The 27,226-nt window shown below is 31.7% G+C and overlaps 1 protein-coding gene across 2 annotated transcripts in view; it reads right to left on the reverse strand.

Annotated features, from left to right (window-relative positions):
* Window positions 1-691: 691 nt before the first annotated feature.
* Window positions 692-27,226, reverse strand: part of LOC143190667 (uncharacterized) — a 32,571-nt gene continuing 6,036 nt past the window's right edge. The window contains exons 2-7 of one of the 2 annotated variants that reach the window (XM_076395163.1): window positions 20,702-20,871; window positions 20,456-20,642; window positions 4,780-6,407; window positions 4,558-4,723; window positions 1,175-1,318; window positions 692-1,112 (exon numbers count right to left, since the gene is read on the reverse strand). In XM_076395163.1, the coding sequence (XP_076251278.1) occupies window positions 943-1,112; window positions 1,175-1,318; window positions 4,558-4,723; window positions 4,780-6,407; window positions 20,456-20,525 (2,178 nt within the window). In that variant the 5' untranslated portion in view covers window positions 20,526-20,642; window positions 20,702-20,871 and the 3' untranslated portion in view covers window positions 692-942. The remainder of the gene's footprint in view (window positions 1,113-1,174; window positions 1,319-4,557; window positions 4,724-4,779; window positions 6,408-20,455; window positions 20,643-20,701; window positions 20,872-27,226) is intronic. The other variant, XM_076395164.1, reaches the window with a different exon arrangement.

Here is a 27,226-nt window from a genome sequence, read left to right on the forward strand (position 1 = left end):
TTCCTCATCCATCGTATTCTTCGCACCTGGCTCCCAGCGACTATTTCATGTTCTCAGATCTTAAAAGTATGCTAGCAGGGAAGAAATTTTCGTCGGATGAATAGGTGATCGCCGAAACTGAGGCCTATTTTGAAACAAAGGACAAATCATACCACAAAAATGGTATCGAAAAATTGGAAGGTCGCTATAATCAGTGTATCACCCTTGAATGAAGTTGTGTTGAATAAAAAAAAACTAATTTTGCCAAAAAAAAATGTTTTACTATGGTAGGCCGGGGACCTGATCTGCTCTTCGCAAAAGCAAAATAAACACACACACAACAAAAGTCTGTAGTAAAACCTCTTCTCACCATGTTATAGCGCCGATAAAATTCTCTGAATTTACTTCACTCAAAGATTTTTGAAACTACTGACCCTCTCTACTGAATATCTCGTAAAAATGCTACGGTTATTGACAGTTAAAATTAGTACTGACTAAATTGTACAGGTGTTTGATACTCACAAACACCTGTTTCGTTTATTTACACTTGTCAGCCACTTCTGACGGCAAAACACGACAATATAAAACACAAAAGGGTATAAAATACCTGAGAACCTTTCCTTAACCAATGTCAAGAGGATTTTTATTATACTCCAATAGCCATATACTTTTGGGGTGATTTGGCGGTCACAATAATACCATTATATACTACTCTATACAATATATTTAAACTATGTACAGAAAACGCTCCTAAAATGTTGTTTATAAAAATTAATAACAATCACTGTATATATAGATCTACATATATGTATATTTATATGTTTCACACTGTGTTTTGAGGCAGAGGCATTAAATAATTGTTAATTATTAAATGAATATTGGTCACTATCTTTGGTTTTAACTTTTTTTTGTTCTATAAAGAATAAATACTAAATAACATTAAACTATATTTAAAATTAACTATCAACAGTGATGAATCTGGGGTATATCCGCCTTTTCTCTCAATGATGCTCGGGATTTCCTTTTCAAGATAATATAAAACGTCAAACTGGCTAACAGTAGGGCAACTATGCAGATGGATGCTATCTGTATGCCCCAAACTCTCTGCTCTTTCATTGTATATTCTGTTATACCTACAAAAACAAAAATAGAAGGTTAATTTATGCACGAGAACATTATGAACAGTGGTGCTTACCTTTTTTTATGGGTTTTCTCAAAAAACCTACGTTGGAGAACGTTACGACGACATCATCCCTTAGTTTGACTTCCACGGGTTCCATGAGCTCGTGCAGGTTAGCTGTGACGCGAATATGTTTCTTTTGTACAATGTAATAATTATCTGGAATTGATTCAAAGGTTCATATTATTACATATAAAATTAGCAACAAATTTTGTACATAATTGTTTTTCAAATTCGTCATATTTGACTTGTTAGAGTACAAGTAAATTTCTTTATATAATTCATCGATTTCTTAAGAATACTTTGGCATCTGGAACTAATTACCTAATATTTTTCGGATCATATTCTGCCCAAAAAGAGATTTCTAATAAATTTATAAAAAGAAGAAATATCATCAAAACATTTAAAAAATGCACTACAATATTGAAGGCAACTAAGTTGTACTATAACGCAGAGGATCTTATCTAAGGTATTATTTAATTTCATGTAATTCGAGCAAAATTGTCTCACAGGTAGTTAATTACTAATTAAAAACCTGAATTAGAAAGATATCCAGTTTGATATTCCAGATATTCTATTTAAGATTCCAGATTAAGCTTCATTATAAGAAATATTATTGGTACTGTGAAAAATACACTCCCTGAATATATATATATATATATATATATATATATATATATATATATATATATATAAAAGAAACACAGCTAATTAGAGAAGAAAATTGGAGAACATAAATACAGTAGAAAGAGTCGATTTAAAATAGAAAAGTAAGAGTTGTTTTTGAATAGAAGAAATAAATAGCAAAATATGTTAAAATAGTCAAATATTGTAACAAAAGTAAAACTTCCAAATCGTTAGCTTAAAAGAATGAATTGATGAATCTAAAGAACTTTTAAGCAAGTCTAAGAAGTATATAAGGTTTAAGAAAAAAAATTATAACAATTTAGGAGTATAAGTGTTAAAATGAACATGAGTAGAAAGATGAGTGATATAAATGTTTATGACAAAACTCACAACCATCTTAGTAAATACGGAAAGAGAATAGGTAAAAAACTAAATAGATAAAAGCAAGAGATAAAGAACCAACATGTGTTTTGAACAAAATACAAACTCAGAATTGAAAGAAAAATGTGTAGAAAATAATCCGAAAACTACAGGGTTAGGTCAAGCAAAGAACCGAACAGAAAATGCTACCCTTTGATAAAGTATGAAAATGTGTCCATTTTTAGATGTTTATTTATTTTCACTCATTTTTTATTTTATTGTATAAAAAGCAAGCAATAGTAAAACCAAGACAATTGTGGTCAGCTGAACGTAAATTCATCACTTAGAAAAATTGTTAGGAAATAGTATTGGTTTAAGGAACTAAAAGTAAAGTAAAGGATTTAAAACTCAAAAGTAATAATAACGATCCAACTTGTAGAAAAACATTCTCATGATGTTCAAGATAATATGCCTTAAGATACTCAGTATCTTAGTTTAGCGCTAAGTGAAGATTAGCACTGGTATATAGTCTCTTGGGATAATTAATACAGTAAATGAGCGTTTACACTTGTTTTTATAAATCAAATTAGTCAAACTGCAAGAGCGTTTATAGGCAATCTAACTTTCATAGGCTTCGGGTAACCCAGATGAGATACTAGAATGAAAATTTAGTATGTTTATATCCGGGATTGTATTAGAAATTCAATTTTATGAATATGCCATATTCCAAAAACAGTTAAAAAAGAAATTGTTAAAACATTTGAATGTAAAACAAAATAAAAAGTGTAGAATGGCCTATAGAATAGAACAATAAGTGTAATGTACAGAAGAGATGCTAAAATAGATAATAAACAGTCTAAAGCAACAATAGTTGTGACCAATTGGGCGTAAGAGATGATATTAACGATAATAATCGAAATCGTGATGTGGAGAAAACAGGTGGGGCAAAAGTCTCGCTACTGTATTGATTGCGTGCCATTATGGTTTTGTGATGTTTGGTGAAATTTCGTTTTAACCACTGGGTTGTGCAAATGTGCAAATTTTATTATGGATAAATATACACCACAAGAATGAGTAGAAATAGTGACAATATTTATTTTGAGTTTGTTTGTTTTGATTAGTTTGGTGAAATTGAAGATTTTTCGTCTAAATGAGCGATAAAGCCTAATTTATTCTCAGGGGCCACGTCAATAAACAGAACAGTCGGTTTTGGGGACACAGAATTCTCAATTAATTCATGAAACATTATTGCATCCACTAAAAACAACTGTATGGTGTAGTATTCATACTGGAAACTATTGGTCCCTATTTTTTTTTGAAAATGACCAAGGTGTTGCCGTTACTGTTACTGCTGAACAGTACCAAAACATGATTCGAAATTTTCTTGTGCCTGAAATGTAAAAGTAAGGACTAGAAGATATGTGGTTTCAGTAAGATGGGGCCGCAGCACATACAGTTCGTTCAACAAATCAATTATTCTATGACGTTTCACCACGAAGACTAATTTTGCGAAGTAGCGATTTAGCATGACCAGCGAGATCTCCGGATTTAACAGCACCAGAATTTTTCTTATGGGGTTTTTAAAATCAAAAGTTTATGTGCATAAGCCTCAAACGATTCAACATCTTAAAGACAATATTCGTCACGAAATTGAAGAAATTCAGCCTCATACGTTGGAGGATGTCATGAAAGATGCCTTAAAAAGCCGAAAGTTGTATAGCGTATCGCGGTTACCATTTAACCAATATAATTTTTCAATCATAACGAAAAAAAAGACCGAATAGACTTTTTATGAAAACCAAACTTACTTATCTTTTCTTTGAGCAAAGTTATAGCCAATCAAAATTTTAGCAGGACTTTTGTCTCACGTTGTAAAATTTAATTGGTACAAGGGTTACTAATTATATTTTCAACCATATTAAATCTTATTAGGCTTGATTTGATGTTTCCAAACGGATAATTGACATTTTTACCATGACCTTGTCGTTTAAGCAAAACCCTTGTTTACAATGACTTGAAAACTTTGTCTCACTGGAAAAATGGACTTACTTTCGTCTTTTGACAATAAAGAAGAAGCTTGTCCAAAATTAATGTTGTGCCATGTGACAAAAAAATTAATCATAATTAATGACAAATTAATCATGTGACTTGAGATTGAATCAATTAAATTGGGTCATCTTTGGTCATTAGATATTGTATGGAAATTTAGCTTAAACAGTTTGTTCACGTTCTATTTGTGAAATTGTGTGAATTTGACAGAAATTAAATAGCAAAGTCATCATGTAGTCATCATCTCTGAAAAACAATGAAACCTTTTTAACTTATAAATTACTGTCCTTTTATTATTAGACTAAAAAAGTAAATAGCAACCCTCATATATATTTAAAACAACATTCACATTGTATACTAACCTAATAGAATGTTTAGTAGGAATTCCTTAATAACGTAGGAGTGATCTTTCTCGTGGACTTTAAGAGCTAATGAGTTGTTCATATTCTCATTCAGTCTCCAAGTAATATTGACAATATCTGAATATTGCCTGACATAAGCTGTTGAAGGAATATATATGGAATAAAGCTGAAAAAGAAGGAAATATTAACACTTTAATGGTTGAACGGTCTTAATTGCCTTACCTGTCGGCTAATTTGTACACTGAAATTCGCAGAATGATTCAATATAGTTGTGTTCAGGTATGAAACGGTATCGTGCTTCAGTTCCTTGGACTCCCTCTCTGTCTCGACCGGTTCGATAATCTTCTTAACCTCCGGAACCTCGGTGCTCGGCTCCACTTCTTCGGTCAAGTCATCCCAAACGGTGTCCTTGTCCAGTGTCAGACCGGTAATCTCGCTATCGTCCTCATCGGCTTCCTCGACAGATTCGTTTTCCTCAATTTTCCGATTATAAATCGATTCAACTTCGCTGGGCGTCAATTCCCTCGACACTGACAATGTTCCATTATTTTTAACGGCACTAAATATATCGACGCTACTAAGCACGGTCACTTCTTCAGTCGGTAATGAGACAACTGATGGATATCGGTCCTTGAAGTGATCAGGCATCTTAAATTCGGTAGTCTCATCAAGACTGTTTCCTATTTCGGCTTGTACATCATTAAGAGAACTAGTTGGTAATGTAATGAGGCTATCATCTGGCGATGGAGTTGTAAATGAGTCTACTACGTGTTCAGATCTGTCCAGAATCTCTGTCGAGACCTCGAAAATATCCGTGGTAGTTTGAGTTACTTGTTCTGTGACCTCCAATTCAGTTGTAGAACTAGTACTAGTTGGTTGTTCTTCGGTTTCATCAAAATCGATTATGGTGGTGGCAGCATTCACTGAGAGTCCATTCAAATATGTATTCAGCCGAGGTGGCTCGCTTTCCTCCTCCTTTTCAGTTATAACAACGATATCCTCCTGGTGGGGCTTCTTAATCGAATGACTATCGATAAAACCATCAGATTCATATAACGCCTCCTCATCCGTATCATCGAACTGTATAGCCTGACTATTCTCCGCCAGGAGACTGCTTATTTCGCTTAAATCTTTAACACTGATGCCATTCTCCGCTAAATTATCTTGAGATTCATTCTCCATAAGCCCCGCGGAGGTTGTAGTTGGTTCCGTATCAGCGAAAATATCTTCCTCGTTACTGGAATTAGAATGCGCGACATTCACGGACGTGGTGCTGGTATTAGTGGATACGACCACCGAGTACGTCCGCCGTGTAGCATCCTCATCCTCGTCCTCATCACTGTTGCTCTCCATAAAGTCGATGAGCTGGTTGGGGTCTCTGTTTCGACCTCTAGAGGCCGGGGTGGTGCTTTCCAAATCATCTCCATCACCACTCCCTTCGAACAGGCTGTATTCCGCCTCCCTCCCACTGTTGACAACATTTTCAGTATTGTTGTTGGTGTCGAACAACACCTCATCGCTTTCGAATATGGCGAAAACGTCATCGATGTCTGCACCGTTACCGGTCATGTATTTGTCGAATGGATCGTCATCTGTGACGTCCTCGTCCAGCTGCATGAACGACTCCAGATCAACCAGGTCGTTCGCCGCTGTGGTCTGATCCATGTACGACGATTCTGGTAGTTTTTTGTCACTACCTTCGACAAATGCGCCCAGGATCTTCTTCTCCATTAACCGCATCTCTTCTGCGGTGGGTTTACGTTGTATGGTTTTTCCATTAACGGTCTCCTTGACACTTATCTCCGTCACCACGTTAGTGAATTGTGAGATTGTGTTTTCAGGATCTTTATCTGGAATAAAAAGAACAATATGTATTAATTTTAATTCTAATTTCACAGTTTAAATAAAAATGCTTGATATTTTACTTTTAACGAACTTTACAGTGAATTAAACAATAGAGTTGATGAGGGTAATCAACAATCACATCAATATTGTATTTGATATTGGTTCGATGGACTGGCAAATATGCATTTCTTTCATATTTCGATCAAAAGTGATCAAACTCATGATAGTTTATTTGATAAAACATTACCAGAAGTTAAAAAAAACTATCCATAATAACTTAAACGCAAGCCAAATACATCAATGTTCAGTAACTGATATTATAGAGAATCTCGAGAGGATTAGAAATATATATATATATATATATATATATATATATATATATATATATATAAAACAATTTGTTACAAATTTACTAACCCAAGGACCAAAAAAAGGTTCTTGGACTGCTTTAAGAATTTATGAATATAACGATATTTTGTCTCTCAAGTCATTTTATTCACTTCGAACACCTTCACTAGGCTCTTGCGTCGTTTTATCAACGTTCATACAGCACCGCAGACCATTTATACACTTTAAACTAAAAGAAAACGTGTTCATCAACGTAATCTCCATCAAGAGCCACACAATCCTTTCAGCTCTGTTCTAAAATTTGACAACAACTTTTGTAGAACTATTTATCTTTGGCCTCAAAATTTGGCCAATTGCTGTCCATTAAGATGACGATAATTTTGATTCCGGAGTGAAGTGATCGATCCATGTTTCATCCATTGTCACAGAGTTTTATCATAGTCAAATGTTTGTGTAATATAAAATTAACACGTCCTTTTGATATCTTTACCATGTTAGCTAATTCCCGCAACTTCACATTTCGATTTCGATTATTCAAGACGATATTATGATTTTTTTATGTTTCGTGGTGTTACCACCTCAAATAATTATGGTTATCAACTGGCGAAACCGGCCGATATGCCCAAAGGCCAAATTGTTTCGGTAGCAAGAAAATACTTTTGGTTTGGTGGGACCAGGGTGGCGTAGTATATTACGAACTGTTGAAACCTGGTGAAACAGCTAATGGTGATTGCTACCGACCACAAATGATTAATTTGAATCATGCATTGATCGAACAACATCCATAATAGACACTAAAACACGGTAAAGTGATTTTACAGCACGACACACGCAGTCTCATAAAGCAAACCCAGTTAAGAAAGCGTTGAAAGCACTTGCTTGCGTTGAAAGCAGACCTTGCCCCGCTCGACCGTCAACTTTTCGCATCAACGGCCTTGCAGAGCAGCACATCGTCAAATTCGAAGTAGTTAGAAAATGGCTCGATGAATGGCTTTGCTCAAAGGACAAACAAGTTTTTTTTTTGGTCAATACTTTGCATAAATACAGTACATATTTATGATGGTAATGTATTTAAACAATCAGTTAATTTCGAAGAAAACAATTAAAATTTCACAGTTCCTATTAGAAAGTTAAAAATATCAAGTACACCAAGCTGTACATCATAAATGAACATTTAAAGTGAATACACGCAGTAAATATCCTCAGATTAACGTCAAACATATTAATCCCCTTCGACTTCACAGAATTCCCGAGACAATAAACATAAACATGCCTAGAAACGTATCCCAGCTCCAGAAATATTCCAGTCTAGTAGTTCAGTTCGTATATTTTCGGTCTCGACCTAACGCTATAACGGGTTAACAGTTCGGCATTCTTAAAACGGGATCTAAAACGGGGATGAAGTAAATATTTTCGGGGACCGTGACGTACCCGAGGTACGCGACGAATCGAAAATGATCGGTTAAAAGAAAACACTTAAAAATTTTAAAGTTGACGGCAATTAGCTCAAGTGCTGGAAAAAAAGACCGAAAAAAATATTGAGTTACACTATAACGACCTTAGGTAGTACCATTGGTCCCGAGGATGATTTATGACCTTCCAGAGACCAACGTGTTTATTTTAAAACGATAGAAACATGTGGCTTGATACTTCGTCCTAGAGAGAAATCATCTCCTGCAATTATTTTAAAAAAATCATTAATCATTAATATTAGGAGTACATATTGTTTTTGATGATTTATATTTATGTACATAACGTCTACAACTGTTTTAAACCAAACAACCTTAACCCACAGTAGTTTCGTTTTATTAGGAAAAAGCTGGTATTGTTTTATTCATCTAATGATTATAAAACTATACCATGGTGTTTGTTGATAAGTTGAGATATTCGATCAAATATCATTAAATAAAGGTCGTGAAAGGAAAGCGTTTCTTTTACAAAGTTTTGGAAACTATCGACTGAAATTGACTATCGACTGTTTAGTAATTGACTACTTTTTACTATCGATTGTTTCAGTCGCTAATTTTGGTCTGACTGATTTTACTACTTTTTACCAGTGACTGTTTCAGTCGACTGTTTTCAGTCGCTATTTTCGGTCCCACTGATTTTGTTACTATTTACTATCGACTGTGTCGGTCGTACTTTTAGTTACTATTTTTGGCTTGTTTGTTTCATTCGACTGATTTTTAACGCTCTGGCTCTGTCGTCCTAGCCGCGACCTTGACAAAAATGTACCCAATTTATGCTTACACAGATTTATATCTTTATATGTAATATATGTAGTTTTATGGTTTTTTTGGTAGTTTGCTTGTAAATAACAATATATTGTATATTAATATTATAGCATTTTGGTATGATATTTTTCAAGATTGTTAATATAGGGTATAAAGATTAAAATTGGAAATGATAAATAGTAAAATATTTTGACTGTTTTTATGACAATAATAGGTAATATTTCGATTACTCTCTCGATTTTTGTTAAAAAATAATTCATTTCATTCATGTCTAATTATGTCACGGATTAGTTTTTTTTTTCTATGATTAGTTGTTTAATTTATGTTTAATTTTTATATAGTATTTATTGTTTTTGTACATCTTTAGCTTTTAGGTTTTGTTTAAGTTCTATTGTATTGTCTATATTTATATTATAATATATTATTTAAAAATAGCACATTAAAATACAATAAAACATTTTTGGAGTATTAATCCATTCCATAGAAAAATTTCATTCCTTTTTATAGATTCAAAAACACCCAAAGATCAAATATAAACGTAATTCTACTTCGTATAAAATTAAATTATAAATTACATGTTATGTATTATTATTATTATAGTAAAAAGTAATAATTTTTTTCCTTTTCTTTTTTAAAATTAGTTCTTAAAGGAATTTATACGTCTCCGTCTCGTCTATACTACCGTTGGAAAGTATAACCATATATAAAATTAACTGACCCAAGCAATTATCTCCGTCCTTTCTTGTCTCACAATTTATACAGGGAAGGAATAGTCGAACCGTGCATTTGACTGAAAATAGTAATTACTATTTAGTCGCTAGTTTTTTGACTATCGACTGTTTCGACTGTTTTGCGACTATGGACTATGGATAGTTCCCAACGCTACTTTTACATAATTATATCAATACTATATGCTTTCGAAACGTATACTTAATACGATGATTTACGAAATTATAATAATTTTAAAGCCACTCTATTTAAATTTTTCTTATTAAAAAAAACAATGGTTTTTTTCAACAAAGCTGAAGGGCATTCATATCGTATTTTGTGAAATGTTAATCTTCAAGGGTATAAACGTTACTTTAGATCAATGAACGATATCATCATTTTGAATAGTACACAAGACAACAACCGCTGCGGAGATCCTCCCAAATTATTGCTGATAGCTAATATTAAATTGACTAATTTATCAGTCAATTATATAAAATGTTTAGACCTATGTGGTTATACTAAGAAATCAAACAAACTAATAGTCCATCACTACCAGTACAAAGTATAAGATAAGTAGTATAATTTAATTTCAATTTGAGAAATACATAGTGATGTTTTTATACTGCAAAAATACTGTTTGTACTTTTATACAAGTACAACAGAGCAATAGCAACAATAATAAAAATCCCATACAGCAACAGTGGTATGGGTTATTTATTGCTGTACCTTGGAGTGAACCTTGAGGCAAAACTACGTTGGTAATAACATACCAAGAGAAAAAAGAACTGAATTAAGACACAAAATGGATTTTAGTTACGGGGATATTTTGCGAAGTAATATAAACATAATACTTGTGTTAATATAAAGAACAAATTTAAGAATAATGGCTCAAGAATGATTGTGGATGTACGCACCCAGATACTGCAGGAACAATTACTTACATCAATATATTTCAAAGATATCAAAAATATGCTCATTCATTACAAGATATCAAAAATATGAAAAAGTCAATATTAAGACATTGTCATGTTAACAGCGAAATGCTTGTAACTCTTTGTTAACATTGAACTAGCCCGAGAGCCAAACTTTGTGAACATTTTATTTATGTCTAAATCTTGAATGGTACTAGACAGTTAATTGAAAATTATATCCATGATCCTATTTTAAAATATATTTTCAAGTATACATACAATTAGGTATACATATATTCAAGTATACATCAAAATACTTAATTTATTGCCTGCTGAAATTTGCAAATTCGTTTTAAAAGCAGACAATAGTTTCTTTCTCATTTAATTCTAGTTAAAAAGAGACACAATGCTGTCTGATTAGTTCGAACACGTAAAGGAATGAGCATGTCAAAGTCGTCGTCCGGTTATCAGACGTATGTAAAATTCTTGAAAGCAATAGTGATAAGAGGTTAGAACTCTAACCTATAAACTATTGTGGCTGTATAAATAACTATAGTTTTTAAAGGTACTATAATGTTAAAATAAATTATGTTTGATAACATTTTTGTTTAACTATTTTAATTAAATTAGAATTTTGATGTCAAAGCCAAACTAAACTAAAACTCACTGTTGATGCGAAAACATTGCAAAAATTTGACGTCACAAATTTAGATGACGTATGTACAAAATAACTTTCGACAACTAATCAGTGTTCGATGTTATTTGGATCAATGCATAATTGCTTCCGTTTAGGAACAATTGAATAAATAGTTAAATAAAAGTTAATACTTGTTAGTAATAAGTTAATACTTGTTATACTTGTTAGTACTAAAAAAATGTGTTAGCAAATAAAATCACTCACTAACTAATTCAAGAAAAATGCTATTGAAAATGTATTCCCGTAATATATTTTATCTAAAACTTCTTGTAGAAATTAATTTAAACGCTTTAAATATAAAACGTTTTTATATGAAAAACAAATACGTTACCAAAACCCATGCCAAGAACAAAAAGAAGTTAAAAAATTATTAAGTGTTGCTCAACCAACTATTTCCAGATGTGTGAAAACGATTGAAGTGATTAAGAAGCAAACGAAAATGAGTAACACATTGATTGAAGACCACAGGCGCTGAAAAGAGTCTCTAAAATTTTATATTTTGTATTTTTTGAATCTATACAAATCATTCCACAAAAAAGTAACAAGAACATTATATGCATGAATATTATGAATCTTTTCAAAACAAAACGCCTACATCCAACGAATATAATCGCGATGTGTAGTGACACTTCAACCTAAACACTCGACTAGACCCAGATAAAGTAATTAATTAGTGTGAGTAGATTTCATTTTAAAAATTAATGGCCCACTTGAATCCAACGAAACGAGACAACAGCAAATATTTGAAAAACGCTTGAGATTGTTCGAAGTTGATGCAATTACCAGAATTGCTGCTAGTCCAACATATATATTAAATAGTGATAAATAATTTCATTCACAATATTAAATATGCATCCAAAGCAAATGTTTATAACGAAACAATAGAATATTGAGTCATATCCTTGTTTCGAGCTAGAGACGTACAGTTATCTGACATTTACCAAGAAAATATATACACTGCACCAAATATAACTGATAATGTTATCTAACATTTGTATTTTACATCGTCAAAAAATGTTAATCGAAAAGACAAATAATTGAATACAAAAGAATTAAACCGATTTCAAAAAATAAATAAGAAATTCACTAAAAATTAAAAAATAATCAAACCTCGATCTTTAACACATATCTTGGTATGCATTTAGATCGACGCCTAACCTGGAAGAAGCACATACTCTCTAAACGGAAACAACTAGGACTAAAATTATATCAAATGTATTGGCTCATTGGGCGCAAATCCAAGTTATCATTAGATAACAAGGTATTGCAGTATGAGTCTATACTCAAGCCCATTTGGACATATGGAATTCAACTATGGGGTACCGCTAGCAAATCTAATATATCCATCATTCAACGGTTCCAAAATAAGGTGTTGCGTGCCATTGTTGATGCTCCGTACTATATTTCAAATAAAGTGATACAACGCGATATTCCTCTAGAACCCATAACGAGTGTAATCCAACGTGTTTGTGTGAAGTACTTCGAAAGAGTGTCAGTGCATCCCAATGTACTCGCTAATCAGCTAAATATGCGACGTGATAGTGAAGTGCGTAGACTAAAACGTTTAACACCACCTGATCTGATTACTGGACATATGTAGAGTTTGGAATAAGCATTAGAATAAGTCTAATTAATTAAGATAATATTTTATACAGAAGATTGCTTATTGAAGTGATTTTCTACATGCCATGTATATATAATATAAACAGAAGAAATACTTATTGCCAATAGGGCAGATTGTGGACTCACGAAGAGTAATAAAAAAAAAAAAAAATCTTTAACACAAAAAAAAATTTTAATATGAAATATGTACATAATAATCGTTATAATAACTATATAAAACTAGACAAACAACTTATTTAAACTATCAACTATGTACTTTATAAACTACTGTATATTAAATTTGCTTTGTTCGTAATTTAATTTTGTGTATGTCACAAAATTTTATTAATATTTTTGTGCCTTTCCATCAACAGCTCATTATCTGGTTCCAATGGGACCACCTTGGAGGTGCACTCTTAACGGATTAACGGAGAAATCGACGAACATACATTCAAAAAATATATACAGCCGAACATAGAACCTCCTCTTTTTTCGAAATCGGTTAATAAGATTTTTTCCAAATATATTTGATGAATTGATCAAGTGTTGTTATTGGATCTGGTATAGATAAAATTACTATACTTAGATAAATAAATTTAGAAATAACAAACTGAAAAAAGCAACGTTAGAACTTCAAAACATACCGAAAAATTATATTAGTTTACAAGTTATGATAATGACGTAACCAAGGAAACTGTCATTACTTTAATGATTGGAATTAGAAACTGTAAGATGCAGCTTAATCGCTCGAAATCTGCGGAAATATTAGATCTTTAGAGTTACCTAATTCCTCAAGCAGAATCAATGAAATACATCAGTACCCAAGTCATCAAACCGTCCAGAAACTCAGCTAAAGGTTACCAAACTCAAGATTACCAAAAACAAAGTACTTCGATTAGTTACCAATGCTTATGGCTACGTAAACTAACGGAGCACGATGATTAACTATAAAAGATTAAAGAAAGCTACTAAATCACAGCAACGTGGAATATACAGCAACTGATCTAGGTGTCGGCCACCGAGAATAATACATAATAACATATATTAACATTTTCAATAAACCCTTACAGTTAAGTACCATTGTTAAATGCTTAAGAAATATATTTAATTGTTTTTAAATATCAAAATATCGATTTAAAAAAATATCGATATATATATATATATATATATATATATATATATATATATATATTTAAGCCAAACCGCAGAAAATATTAAACAATCACTAGTACTATAACGGTATTTACGAACATCTGGATACTTAATAATTAGAAATTATAAAGATGTTATAACGTAATATGTAAGTACTGAATCGGATTTCAGTTATCAATAACAGACTTATTCTTAGTAGTTAACTTTAGCTAAAATTAAAATTGACAAAAAACATCTGAAATTATTATCTGGAAATGAAACCTAACATGTCTCTCACTGTACGACCTCAGACCACATGCATACGCATGAAGCTCAATCAAAAACGCCTTAGGATACATCAATGATACTACAAATGATATAAATGAAATATATCGATTATAATAACAGAGATATACCCAACCAATATACAGTAAAACTAAATAAATAGTAAATAAAAGAAACTAAACAGAACTAGAAAATGCAGGCTTGGTAGATGGTCCTACTGTTGCGATAGTCGCGGATTCGAATCCTGCTGGGACATGGTCGTAAATTTATGTTTGTGACTGTCCTTTATTCCGATTCCGATTCCAACATTCTGTTATGAACCACACAGAATATTAAAAATTATTTTTGTAGATTCGATATGTAAAAAACAAACATACGACTCTCAAGCAATGCAAACACCTTGAGAGAAAAGTATATTAAGAACGTGGAATCTCAAATTTCCACTGCAAAAGCTGATTGGAAAGGTGAAAGATAACCTGGACACCATTATAAAAAAATAATTTAATGAAAATAAAAGTTACAATAAAGCATTAATTGCCAATATCTTCACCACGTTACTTAATTCGGCTACCTTCTTGGTCTGGATATAAAAATTAAATTTCCGAACTATTGAAACTTCAATAATAACTGTTTTTACTCTTTGGCTACATCTGTTAAAACCGGCTTGGCTTGTCGATAAACAAAACAGGATGGTCATCCTACTACTGCGATTGTTCGGATACAGTCAAGACATAAATGTACTTTACGTTCTAATTGTGTTCATTTTCAGCTATGATACGTAAGTAATCAGACCGGATGTTAATCTCTTAATTTATTAACTCGCCAGTTAATAAGCTGACAATACCAAAGACGTTCAATGACAACAAACCCTAGTTTATAAAAGGATACTAAAATATAAAAAAATATAACCAGAGCTGGGCAAAATACATGATTTGCTTTAATTAAAATACATATTTTAAAATTCTAAATCGCATATATTTAAAGTACAGTATTTTAACTATTATTACTTAAAATTCAAGATAAAAATTACAAAATACAATCAGGTGTTTGGTTATGTAAATAGAATAGAACTAATCCGGAATTTCCTTTCGTGAACACTGGATCGAACATCATCTTGTTGGAACAAGAAAAACAATCTGCTAAACAAAGCAATCTTTCTACAGGTCCTGATAAGCACAAACTTATGTAATTCCTTACAATTGATAGCGTTTAAGGATGGTAAACCTTTTACTTCTATCGTTTAGGGAGCTGGCTATTTTTGAGGCCTGTTGTTCAGCACAGTCCTTGTCCACAAAAAAATAATAAAATCATCATATTCTTTACAGGTACTACGGGTCCTGTTACTACAAGGCATAATTTTATATTTTTTGCCTTTAAGACATAAATTATCACATGAAGAATTATTTGCGTCTCATCTGCTGTGATGCTTTCTGGCAACCAACGCATTTTATAACTAGGATAGTAGCTTCAATTATTTCGTTTAAAATAGTTGCCTTACTCAGGCCCTGATGTGCACAAACTTGTTTTATATTGAATGAATATATTCTTTATATTTGAATAGCGTTTAAAGATGGTAAATCTTTTACTTTTCAACCGACTTCAAAAAAGGTTCTGTTCGGCTGTATATGTTTTTAATGTATGTTAGCCGATTTCTCCATCAAATATGGACCGATTTTCAAAATTCCTTTTTTATTCGAAAGAGTCCTTACGAGGTGATCCCGTTGGAACCACATTAGGATCATATGGAGGAGGGGGGGGGGAGGTTGGTATCGAGGGAAAAGGTTCAAATTTCAAAGGCAAGTACAATGTTTTCACATATCTTGTATCCAAAATAATCAAATATTTGGGTATAATGTCATTGCTAAACTAACTAGCTCTCTAGCTCGGAAGTAGATCAGTGTTCAGTTTGCTTTTTAAACACTATCCATATCATATGAGGAGTCGGAGAAACATGGTAGGCAACTGTTTCTATGGTGTAATAGTTAGAACGTCACGCTCACACGCGGAGGTCGCGGGTTCGATTCTCACCGGAACAGCAGTCTTTTTTTAGTTTAATTGGAACATTTATCAAATCACCCAGACTAGGTAGCGAGCCCTAGTGCCTGAAACATTCAATCATTGTTTCTTTATTCCTATTTTTACTCATACAGGCTATACTTTTACTTAGAATATCCATTGCAATACTTAATAAAAGAACTTACATAATTTATTGAGTAAATATTTAACACTAAAAACAGAAAAATAAAACATTTTTTATAAAAAAAAATTTGAACCAACTTCAAAAAATAAATAAGGAACTCGCTAAAATGTAAAAAATAATCAAACTTAGGCGTTTAACACAAAAAAAACGTTTTAAAATAAAATTTGTACCTAATAATCGTTATAATATCTAAATAAAAATCAGTTTGAAGTCGGTTCCGAGGTCTCAAGCAATAAAAAAATAATAAGATAATTTCATAACATATACACAAAAGTAAAAAGGAACAAAATAAATCTAATTTAATATAACTGGGTACGGTACCGACTTACAACGATTATTACGTACATATTTTATTTATTTATTTTTTTGTGTGTGTACGTTTTGTACGTTTTTTTTTGTAATTTCCTTTTAAGACATGAATAGCAAGATTTAAAATTCGTCTCATCTGTTGTGATGCTTTCTGGCAACCAACTGCAGTTGATAAAATCTACTTCGTATGGACATTAAAATAGGCTTTAAAATTGTTGACTTATTCACTGCTTCAATGAATTCAAGTATTCTACCTGTCTAGAGCGGGAGTTATGACGGTTCAGAAGGTTGAATCTATTACCCTTTTCCACCACCACCCGATCCGTTAACACTTCTGGAGAGGGTAAGATGCCTAAATGTCGCTTTCTATCATAAACGAAGGCATACGCTAATAAATAAATATGCAAACTTATAACGATATTCATACAGAGTCCCATCGAAACTTTTATTGTACCTTATAGCAGTTAAATGTTTTATTGATATCGGATTCGAACCACGACGATATTGAACCCTATTTAATATGCTCCTAAATATGTATGTGCATTTCTATTACAAGTATAGTCTTCTACATATGTCAATTAAATTTGTGACAACAAATCGTCGCAATGTTGCCGCATCAACTGCGAGTTTTAGTTCAGTTTGACTTAGACACACAACATTCTAATCTAAATAAAACATTTAAACCAAAATGTTATCAAATATAACTTATTTTAACATTATAGTACATCCAAAAACTACAGTTTATTATACAACCACAATAGTTGTAGAGTAATAGGTAAGAGTTATAACCCCTTATCACTATTACTTTCAAGAATTTTGCATACGTCTGACAACCGGAAGGCTTTGAAAGCTGATTCGTTTACGTGTTAGAACTAATTAGACAGCATTGCGTCCCTTTTTAACTAGAATAAAATGAGAAGGAAATTATTGTCTGATACTAAAACGAATTCACAAATTGTGGCAGGTAATATATTAAACATCTTGAGTCATAAAAATATTTGTCATACGTCAGTATTTACATAATAACGTTGAATAGACTATAAATATATTCCAATAAAATCAAAAATACCCAAATCAAGCAACCAGGAATAGAAGTCAGATCGGCGACACAAAATATATAAACAACACAAATCAACAGTGGAGGCGTAATTTTTTAAATCAAAATCTGGCAACGTTGTACCACAATATGCCGATAGACAATTCCGAATCGGAAGAAAATTCTTATATTTTAGTTCTGAAAAAATTTTGAAACGAAAACTAAGGGGTTAAAATATCACTGTTTTATTTATTTTCGGTTATTCCCATATTGTTAGAATAAATAAAAAGTTATGGCAAGTTTGGAGAAAAGTCGATTAAGAATAGTATTGTCAGGTAAGCTATAATTCACATTTTTTACAGAGGAAATAAATTAATGTATCCGCTTTATCGGTCAGTTCAGGAAGAACAAGTCGACATATGTGAAAATTTCATCCCAACCGAGATATAAAAAAATATAGAACAAGAATCGTCTGTTTTCTTTGCTTACAAGATATATAAATTTTTAGAATCAGCTTTTGATTTAGTTTGATGTCGGGTGAATCAGAAGACGTCTCCTCTTGTCGTCCTACAAGCCTGTTACCTGTGATCTCTAAACTATTCGAAAAACTATACATTAAGAGACTCAAAATAATTGCAGAGGGGAGAAATATTATTCCAAACCAGCAATTTGAAAAAGTTTTTGCCCCATACGCACTTTAAACTGCTGAAATATCACAATCGGGCATTTTATTGCCAAACAGGGTGACGAATACGCCCAATATATTCGGGTGTTCCAAAAGGCAGTGTTCTTGACCAATTGTTATATCTATTGCGTACAGCTAACGTACCGACCTCAAGAAACACTACTGTTGCAACGTATGCTGACGATACAGCCGATACCATCACACGAGGATCCAATATCAGTCACAGGAAACCTCCAACCTCATCTTAACAAAGTCGAATTGTGGTTGAAAACGTGAAGTATCCAAGCAAATGACACAAAATCTACCCATGTGATATTCACCCTTTGTAGAAGAACATGTCCCTCAGTAAAATTGGATAATCATGAACAACATCAGGGATGCATTTCGATCGACGCTTAACACTGAAAAAACATATAGTGAAAAAACGCAAACAAGTTGGGTTTAAACTAAACCAAATGTATTGGCTGATAGGGCGTAAATCTAAATCATCATCATATAACAAGGTTTTGCTGTATAAGTCAATACTTAGGCCTACTTGGACCTATGGTATTGAACTGTGGGGTACTACAAGCAAATCTAACATAGATCACCTCAAAAGGTTCCAGAATGAAGTGCTGCAAGTCATCGTCGATGCCCCATATTACGTGTCCAACAAACTGATTCAACGCGATATCCCCATAGAACCCATAACGAGTGTACTTCGGAGTATCAGTGCGAAGTACTATATATATGGAAAAACTATTAGTGTATCCCAATGCACTCACCAAAGAGTTAAATGTGCGCGATGACAGTGAAGTGCGTAGGCTCAAACGCAAACTACTTTACGTTTTTAGAATAAGATTTAGATTATAAGTTGTACAGTAGATCGCTTACTGAAATGATGCTTCTACATGCCGGGATAGTTATATTATATAACTGAAATTATATAATAATACTTATTGCCCACGGGCAGATTGTTGACGTTCTATGAAATTAATTTAAAAAAAACCGTCTGGTGAAGAAAAAGAAAAATTGTTAAGCATTGCTAAATATTAAAATGATTAATGATTAATAATGCCATAAAATATGTGAATATATGACTCTTTAAACCTTATATCAATTACTTCGATTACTTACTTTATATGACTTTCCAATACTTATGGTCAAAAGTATTGGAAACTCAATTGTTAATTTAATGATTGTAAATACATTCCTTCAATATACATTTATAAATTGTAAAAAAGTTATTACTTACTTGTGATTGTTATTGTTTAATATACATGCTAAAGACAAATGTCAATTTCAAAATTGTTTTATTCATATATTCTCTGTTTTAATAGACAAACATGTATTACTTCATTTACTATTCCATACTTATGCTTAAAACAAAACTAAAGAAAGATCTTGTATACTTATATTTGATGCTCTGGAGTTGTTACAGTTCTGAAAATAATCTTACTTATGATGCTTTGATACAAAGTTCAGTGGCGTAGTAATATACATTTTTGATTATTGAAAGTTAATGGAGATTAAATTTAATTAAATGTAATAATAATGTGACTGTTAGTTATTAAAGTAGTGTGTATATATTTTAATATGTTTTAATATACAGACATTTATTATTTTAATTAAAATTATGTATCAAATATATTTCTGATATTATAATGAAAATACTGTAAAAACAAATTAGTCATTATTCTCCACTGTGAAAGAAACATGATTAATTTAATACAATGTGGTCGAATTTCGACCATAGGGCAATCACTAGTAACTATAAAAACATTCAAATTAAATTATTAAAATATGATAAATTAAATTGTAATGTAAAATGTAATAATTTAAATGTAATGAAAATGCAATCTAATTAGACAAATTTATTGAAACATTCGCTTAAAATAGTAGAAACCTATAACAATGTTACTTACCGCCAAAAACAAAAGCAGCAAGGAACAATATAAGCCCGAACATACTCCACAGTACACGCATGATTTCCATCTCCCGTACGACTTCACCAGTTCCAAATTATTAACTCAAGACACGACCTGCCAATAGCACAGATTTTTAACAGTCCAGAATGGCGCGAGCGACACTCAAGAGAAGAGACAGTCGAGTCTTTCCGAAAAAAAAAGAATTCTACGATTGCTTTAATTTTAGAACTGTTCCGAAAATACCAGAACTGTTCGGTGCTCTGGATGGTCCACCGCTGAATACTCGAATATCTCTGTAGAGGATGGCATTGGTATTAATAATCTCTCTATTTCGCCGGGTGGTGGGCGTACCCTTCTTGTCACCAGAAATCGGCCTGAAGGAGTCGTACCCAATAAAACGTTAAGGATGGTTCCTAAAAGTCGTAATAAATGTTACCTGAAGTCAGAAAGGTTTTAAAATTATCATATCATTATAAATTTTAACGTTTTAATATACTATTGTCCAAAAATTTGAAAATATTCTCAAAAGGCTTCGTTAGGAATGTTTATATTTTCCAGACAATAAATTTGCTTATTAAATCTAGAGAAATATCGTTTCAAACTTGTGGCAGTACGGCATATTAGTTATATTTACTTGTAACTTTATTCATTGTTTTAAGTGTTTAAAATTAATCATTATATATTTTAACATTTTATTATATTTTTGTCCAAAAACTGCTAAAATTTTGAAAATATTCTCAAAATGCTTGGTTAGGAATTTTTATATTTTCTAGGCAATAAAATTTCTTATTGAATCTCCAGAAATGTCGTTTTAAACGTGTGAGAGTACGGCATATTAGTCATATTTACTTGTAACTTTGGTCATTGTTTTAGGTTTTTAAAATTAATCATTATATATTTTAACATTTTATTATATTTTTGTCCAAAAACTGCTAAAAATTTGGAAATATTCTCAAAAGGTTTGGTTAGGAATGTTTATATTTTCTAGACAATAAAATTTCTTATTAAATCTCCAGAAATGTCGTTTTAAACATGTGAAAGTACGGTATATTAGTCATATTTACTTGTAACTTTATTCATTGTTTTAGGTATTTAAAATTAATCATTATATATTTTAACGTTTTAAGATATTGTTGTCCAAAAAAATACAAAAATATGAAAATATTCTCAAAATATTTGGTTACGAATTTTTATATTTTCTAGGCAATTAATTTTCTTATTAAATATCGAACAATTTCGTTTTAAACCTGTGATAGTGTGGCATTACAGTCATATTGACTTGTAACTTTAATTGTTGTTTTAGGTATTTAAAATGGATTTAAATTTATTTTCTTTGGCAGACATATATATCAAGATGAAAATGTTCCTTTTTACAGAATATTGTTTTTTTCACAATTATTTCTTCACTTATGTTCGTATAAATGGACAATATGTTTTGATTATATACCGAGTACGTACTTTTGCTTCAATTATAATATTCTTAATATTTTTAACCGATTTCGAAAAAGAAGGAGGTTCTATGTTCGTCTGTATACTTCTTTATTGTATGTTCGCCGATTTCTCTGTCAATTCTGGACCGATTTTCAAAATTATTTTATTATTCGAAAGAGTGCACTTTCAAGGTCGTCTGGTTGGAACCATGTCAGGATCTAATGGAGGGTAGGGGGGAAATCGAGGGGAAACCTCATATTTCAAAGGTACGCACAATGTATTCACATATTTTTTATCTAAAATAATCAGATATTTGTGTATAATGTTATTGGTGAACTGATGTGAAGAACGATCGGAACTACTTCAATGTAAAAGCCATTTAGTATGCTTTTTAAACACAAACCATATCATATGAGAAGTCGTAGAAACATTCTAGGCAATCGTTTTTATGGTGTAATGATCAGAACGTTAAGCTCACACGCGAACGTCGCAGGATTGATTCTCAATAGGCCAGCAGGACAGCTTTTTCAAGCCCAAACAATACGAAAAAAATAATATTTGAATAATAAAGTAATAAATTTAATAATAAAGTTTCTGACATGACACCAAATTAAATTATGACAAAATAAATCTAATTTGCTACTCGGCACCGACTTCAAAGTGATCCAAATTTGATTATTTTTTACTTTTTAATGAGTTTCTTTTTTGAAGTCGGTTCAATATTCTTGTTAAGTGTATTTATAGATGTGTGACACTTTGATAGTACAAAGTAGTTCTATATAATACTCTTCTATAGAGTATTATAACTATATGTAATTTCATATATTTCTATCAACCCCATCTATTGATAAAAATGGAAAGTATAAATATAAAAAAGTTTTTAACAACCTAACCAAACTGGTAAATTAATTAATAAATTAATTTTTTATATTTTTCTACTTAAAATAACGGTTTTTCTTTTTAGTATTGTTGAGTTATTATGTACATCAGACAGACGCCAATCGTAGAATTCTCAAAATACTGTCAACTTTTCACAATTCATTTATAGAAATTTACTGCTAAAGCCCATGAAACACTTTTGGAACCTTATGATGGTGCTACTCACATGATTATATCTCATTGTCGGTTTTAATTTCAACGCTTTAAAAGTGGTAAATGCCTTTTGTAAAGTGAAAAATAATCATATTACATACAAGTACCTAATGTATATAAAATATAATTTATTTTATATATTTTTTTTAAATTTAAGACCTATTTATAATTACGTCAACACCCACTGCAATTATCATAAGTAAACAATGAAATTTAACTAATCATTTTTGGAGAATTTTTCATGTCCTTTCAGTTCATATCTCAAGTTTTTAGTGATCCAAAGCTTTATGATAGTTCGATTATTTCTTACTAATATGTATTTCCATTTATCCATTATTATTTAAACCGACTACCTCGTGATATCATTATTTGATTCAACGTTATATATAGTCCAAAATAGCGGCGAACTCATGTCATCATGACGTCGAATTTATTGCCGAATGTAGTTTAAAATCAGACCGTATTTTTTGCTTCTCATTTTGATCTAGTTTAAGTGAGATACAATGATGACTGATGCATCAGAACATGCAACCAAATTAAAATTCGTTGGTTGTCAAATGTTTTTAAAAACATTAGTCATAATAGTTAGAGGTTAAATACCAGGAAATGTTATTTTGACGCTTTCCTTCCCATTATAAATTTCAAATCGCTGCTTAATATTTGTGATTACTGTGATTGAAAATTCTAAAGCCAAAAAATAGTCAAAGTAAGAAACAGATTACGTCTCAGACAGAGAATAAATTAAAAATCAGTTGACGCGACAACATTGGGACGTTGTGACGTCATAGATTTAAATGACGTGATTCACCATTACATTAAACGAACTATACATATGTATCAGTGTAACAATATATTTATTTATAATTAATTTTCCACCATATTTAAGCCGTTTATCCTAGCGGACTTCCAATATGTTTATCTCAACACTGGAGTGTATTCCTAGAGGTCTTACAAAACATCCATCGTTTGGTGGAAACATCTTCCAACTAAAGATTTTTTGAGATAAGAAGAAACAGAAGTCAAAGGAACCTAAATCCTGACATTAAACTGGATGAAATAACTGAGCTTTAATTGAGGTGTTTTGAGTTTTGAATGGCTTGAGCATCATGTTGATGATAAATAATTTATTTTCCTAAAAACCAAATTTTATCATGATCTGGTGGTATCCAATCGCTCCAAAAGTTTACAGTGACAATCTAAGTTGATTTTTCACAATTTGGAAGTAATGTATGGATACAATGAACAATTCCTTAGGCATTTCCAAAAAAAAAAGACACTAAAATTTCATAACCGATGTGTGAACATGAACTAACTTTAGATTTGCTGCTAGGTTCCCACCGCATTTTAGTAGCTATTTCGATGAGCTATGGTGGCAGAACAGTGATGAAAAGATGGGCAATAGCATACGCGTATAGCACCTATTCCATGCACGGCTTGCTATTTATTTAATTTGAAAATACATTTTTGGTTATAACAGGTCAATTGAAAAGTCCCCGGACTACCACAGTAAAACACATTTTTTTGGCATACACTGATTATAGCGACCCTCCAACTTTCATCATCATTTTTATAGTACGATTTGTCCTTTGCTTCAAAATAAGCCTCAGTTTTGGCGATCACCTCTTCATTCTTTATTCTTTTGAGATCTGAGAACAGGAAATAGTCGCTGGTGTGTGGTTCACTGACATGTGACCCGGTGCATTGTCTTGATGAAGCAGCACTTTCTTTTACTTCAAATGCGGCCATTTTCCGGCGATTTCGTCCTTCAAACAGTCCAATAACGCTATGTAATGTGTCTTCCTTTTCCAAGGTAGTCAGTGAAAATTATTCCAGGCGCATCCCAAAATACAGACTCCATAACATTGCCAGCCGACTGTTGCATTTTCCCACGCTTTGGAGCGGGTTCATCATGTGCAGTCCACTCGGATGACTGTCGATTGGACTTCGGAGTGAAATGATGGAGCCATGTTTCATCCATTGCCACATATCGACGCAAAAACTCGAGTTTATTACGCTTAATCATTTATTTTGCGTCCTCTGCGTTCATCGTCTTCGGTGGTCATTTCAACACGTCTAAACTTAGCATACCAATCCTTAATGGTTGATTTTCCTGGGCCAGTATCCGGAAACTCGGCAGCAAGCCAAGTTTTTGCTTCAGCTGTATTTTTCTTCAAAATTCAATATTTTATCAACACGCGAAATTCCTTTTTATCCATTTTTTCCAACAAAAGTTGCTTCACTCAGAATGCTATAATTCATAAACTAATCATACGACAGCTGTCAAATTTATACACGCATCTTTTGAGGGTAAGGACTAACTAAAAAACATATAGATTTAATTTTAGTGGCTCTTTCAATGGGACTTTTCAATTGACCTGTTATTCTTAGGAATCAACCTTAATTCCTCATAAGTAGTTCAAATATGAAAAATTCTTTTCAAAAATTAGATTTTCATACCCTCTTGTATAAAAGAATACCCTTTAAACAAAGTTATTTAAAAACCTAATAATTTTTAAGCAAATATTGGTAATACAATTGATTATTACATTTTAAGAGATAATTTTAATTTTTTTCTTGGCCTCCAACCTTAACGACCATATTTTCTCTGGGTCGAATGGGGTGTTTATCTTTGAATAGGGTCTGTTCTCAAGATGTTTTGACCGATTGTGTTGTCGTTTCACTTCCTTTTAGCGAATTGTTTATCGTTATCGATCGGTCTAATGATGACCGAGTCCTTGTTTATCTTTTTTTTTAATATTTTAGTTTTACTTATACAAACTACCCATGTTATTTTAAACTTTTCCAGTGTTGTTTTCTTTTTTATTCTAGAACATTTGAATTAGCTTAAAATATTAATAATGTTGTATAAACTAAAATAAAGTGAAAAACGTAAAAGTTATTAGGGCATTTAAAGGTGAAAACACTTATATATTCTAATTACAATAATTATTGTAGAACTATTCAAGCAGCATTTCTATAATATTCGACACATTTCGTAATTCTCAAAACTGCTTTACGAAAAATGATCTACAAGAGACAAATAACAAAAATGACTTTCTTGTGTATATAACTCGTTATGGTACTTAAAGTCAGTTAATAAAAATATTTTTAATAAAAAAATTGAACGGACTTCAAAATGTAAATAAGCAATTGACTAAAAAGTAAGTAATAATCAAATTTAGAAATCTAACACAAAAATTAACGCTTTAAAATAAAATATGTACCTAATAATCGTTGTAATAATTAAATAAAAATAAACAAGAAATAAACGGTACGAGTAATATATTAGATTGGTTTTGTTCGTAATTAAATTATGTGTACGTGTCACAAAATTATATTATTATTTTTGTATTATTTGGGCTCGGTACCGACTTCAAAGTGATCAGTTGGTCCTAGGTTAACATATGTAAACATTAACGAATTAGGCACTTCTCAATCAACACATTAAGAGGCAACATGTAGACAGAGCACCAACTATGGATTTATGATGATGACTAAAAGAAAACTATATAAGATACATAATATAATATCACAAGCAATACAGTCAAGTGGCAGTCAACAAAATCTAAAAATGGACGAAAGATTAGAAAATTCAACTTAATAGCTCCAAATCTGTCCACGTTAATTTTGCATTGAGGCGACTTAATTATATCTCTCAACCTTGGAATCCATCTTGACGGTAGATTAAATTGGAAGCATCACGTTAAACACAAAGCAGAACACATTAGAACCAAAATAAAACAACTATACTGGTTAGTCGGAAGATACTCTCAACTTGATCTAAAATCAAAGAGGTTGGTCTATTATACAATTATAAACCCAATTTGGACCTATGGGGTGTAAATATGGGGTTGCTATAAAAATTCAAACAACGCTGTCAAAACAAGGTTCTTCGATTAATTACCAATGCCTATCGCTATGTAACCAACGAAGAACTGCACGATGACCTGGAAATCAAATGGATTTGCGAAGTTATCCAAGATTTCGCTTGAAACACGAAAGAAGATTACTAAATCATGCTAACGTGGAAGCAATACAACTGCTGGACAGCGCGCAGGATGTCAGGAGATTGATGCGAACAAAACCATAGGCACTTATATAAAGTGTATACATTTAGTGTAAACTATAGCTATAAGTTAATAATTAATAAACAATTATAATTTTATAATTGAGGAATACATATTGATGTATTTTCTCGCACTCGTCTTGCTTGTTAATTAATCCAAGAACATAGACATACATATT

This window comes from Rhynchophorus ferrugineus, unplaced genomic scaffold (genome assembly GCF_030347505.1).
Source record: "Rhynchophorus ferrugineus isolate W39M unplaced genomic scaffold, kcgeb_rfMv2 rfM2, whole genome shotgun sequence".
In the NCBI taxonomy this organism is placed as follows: Eukaryota; Metazoa; Arthropoda; class Insecta; order Coleoptera; family Curculionidae; genus Rhynchophorus; species Rhynchophorus ferrugineus.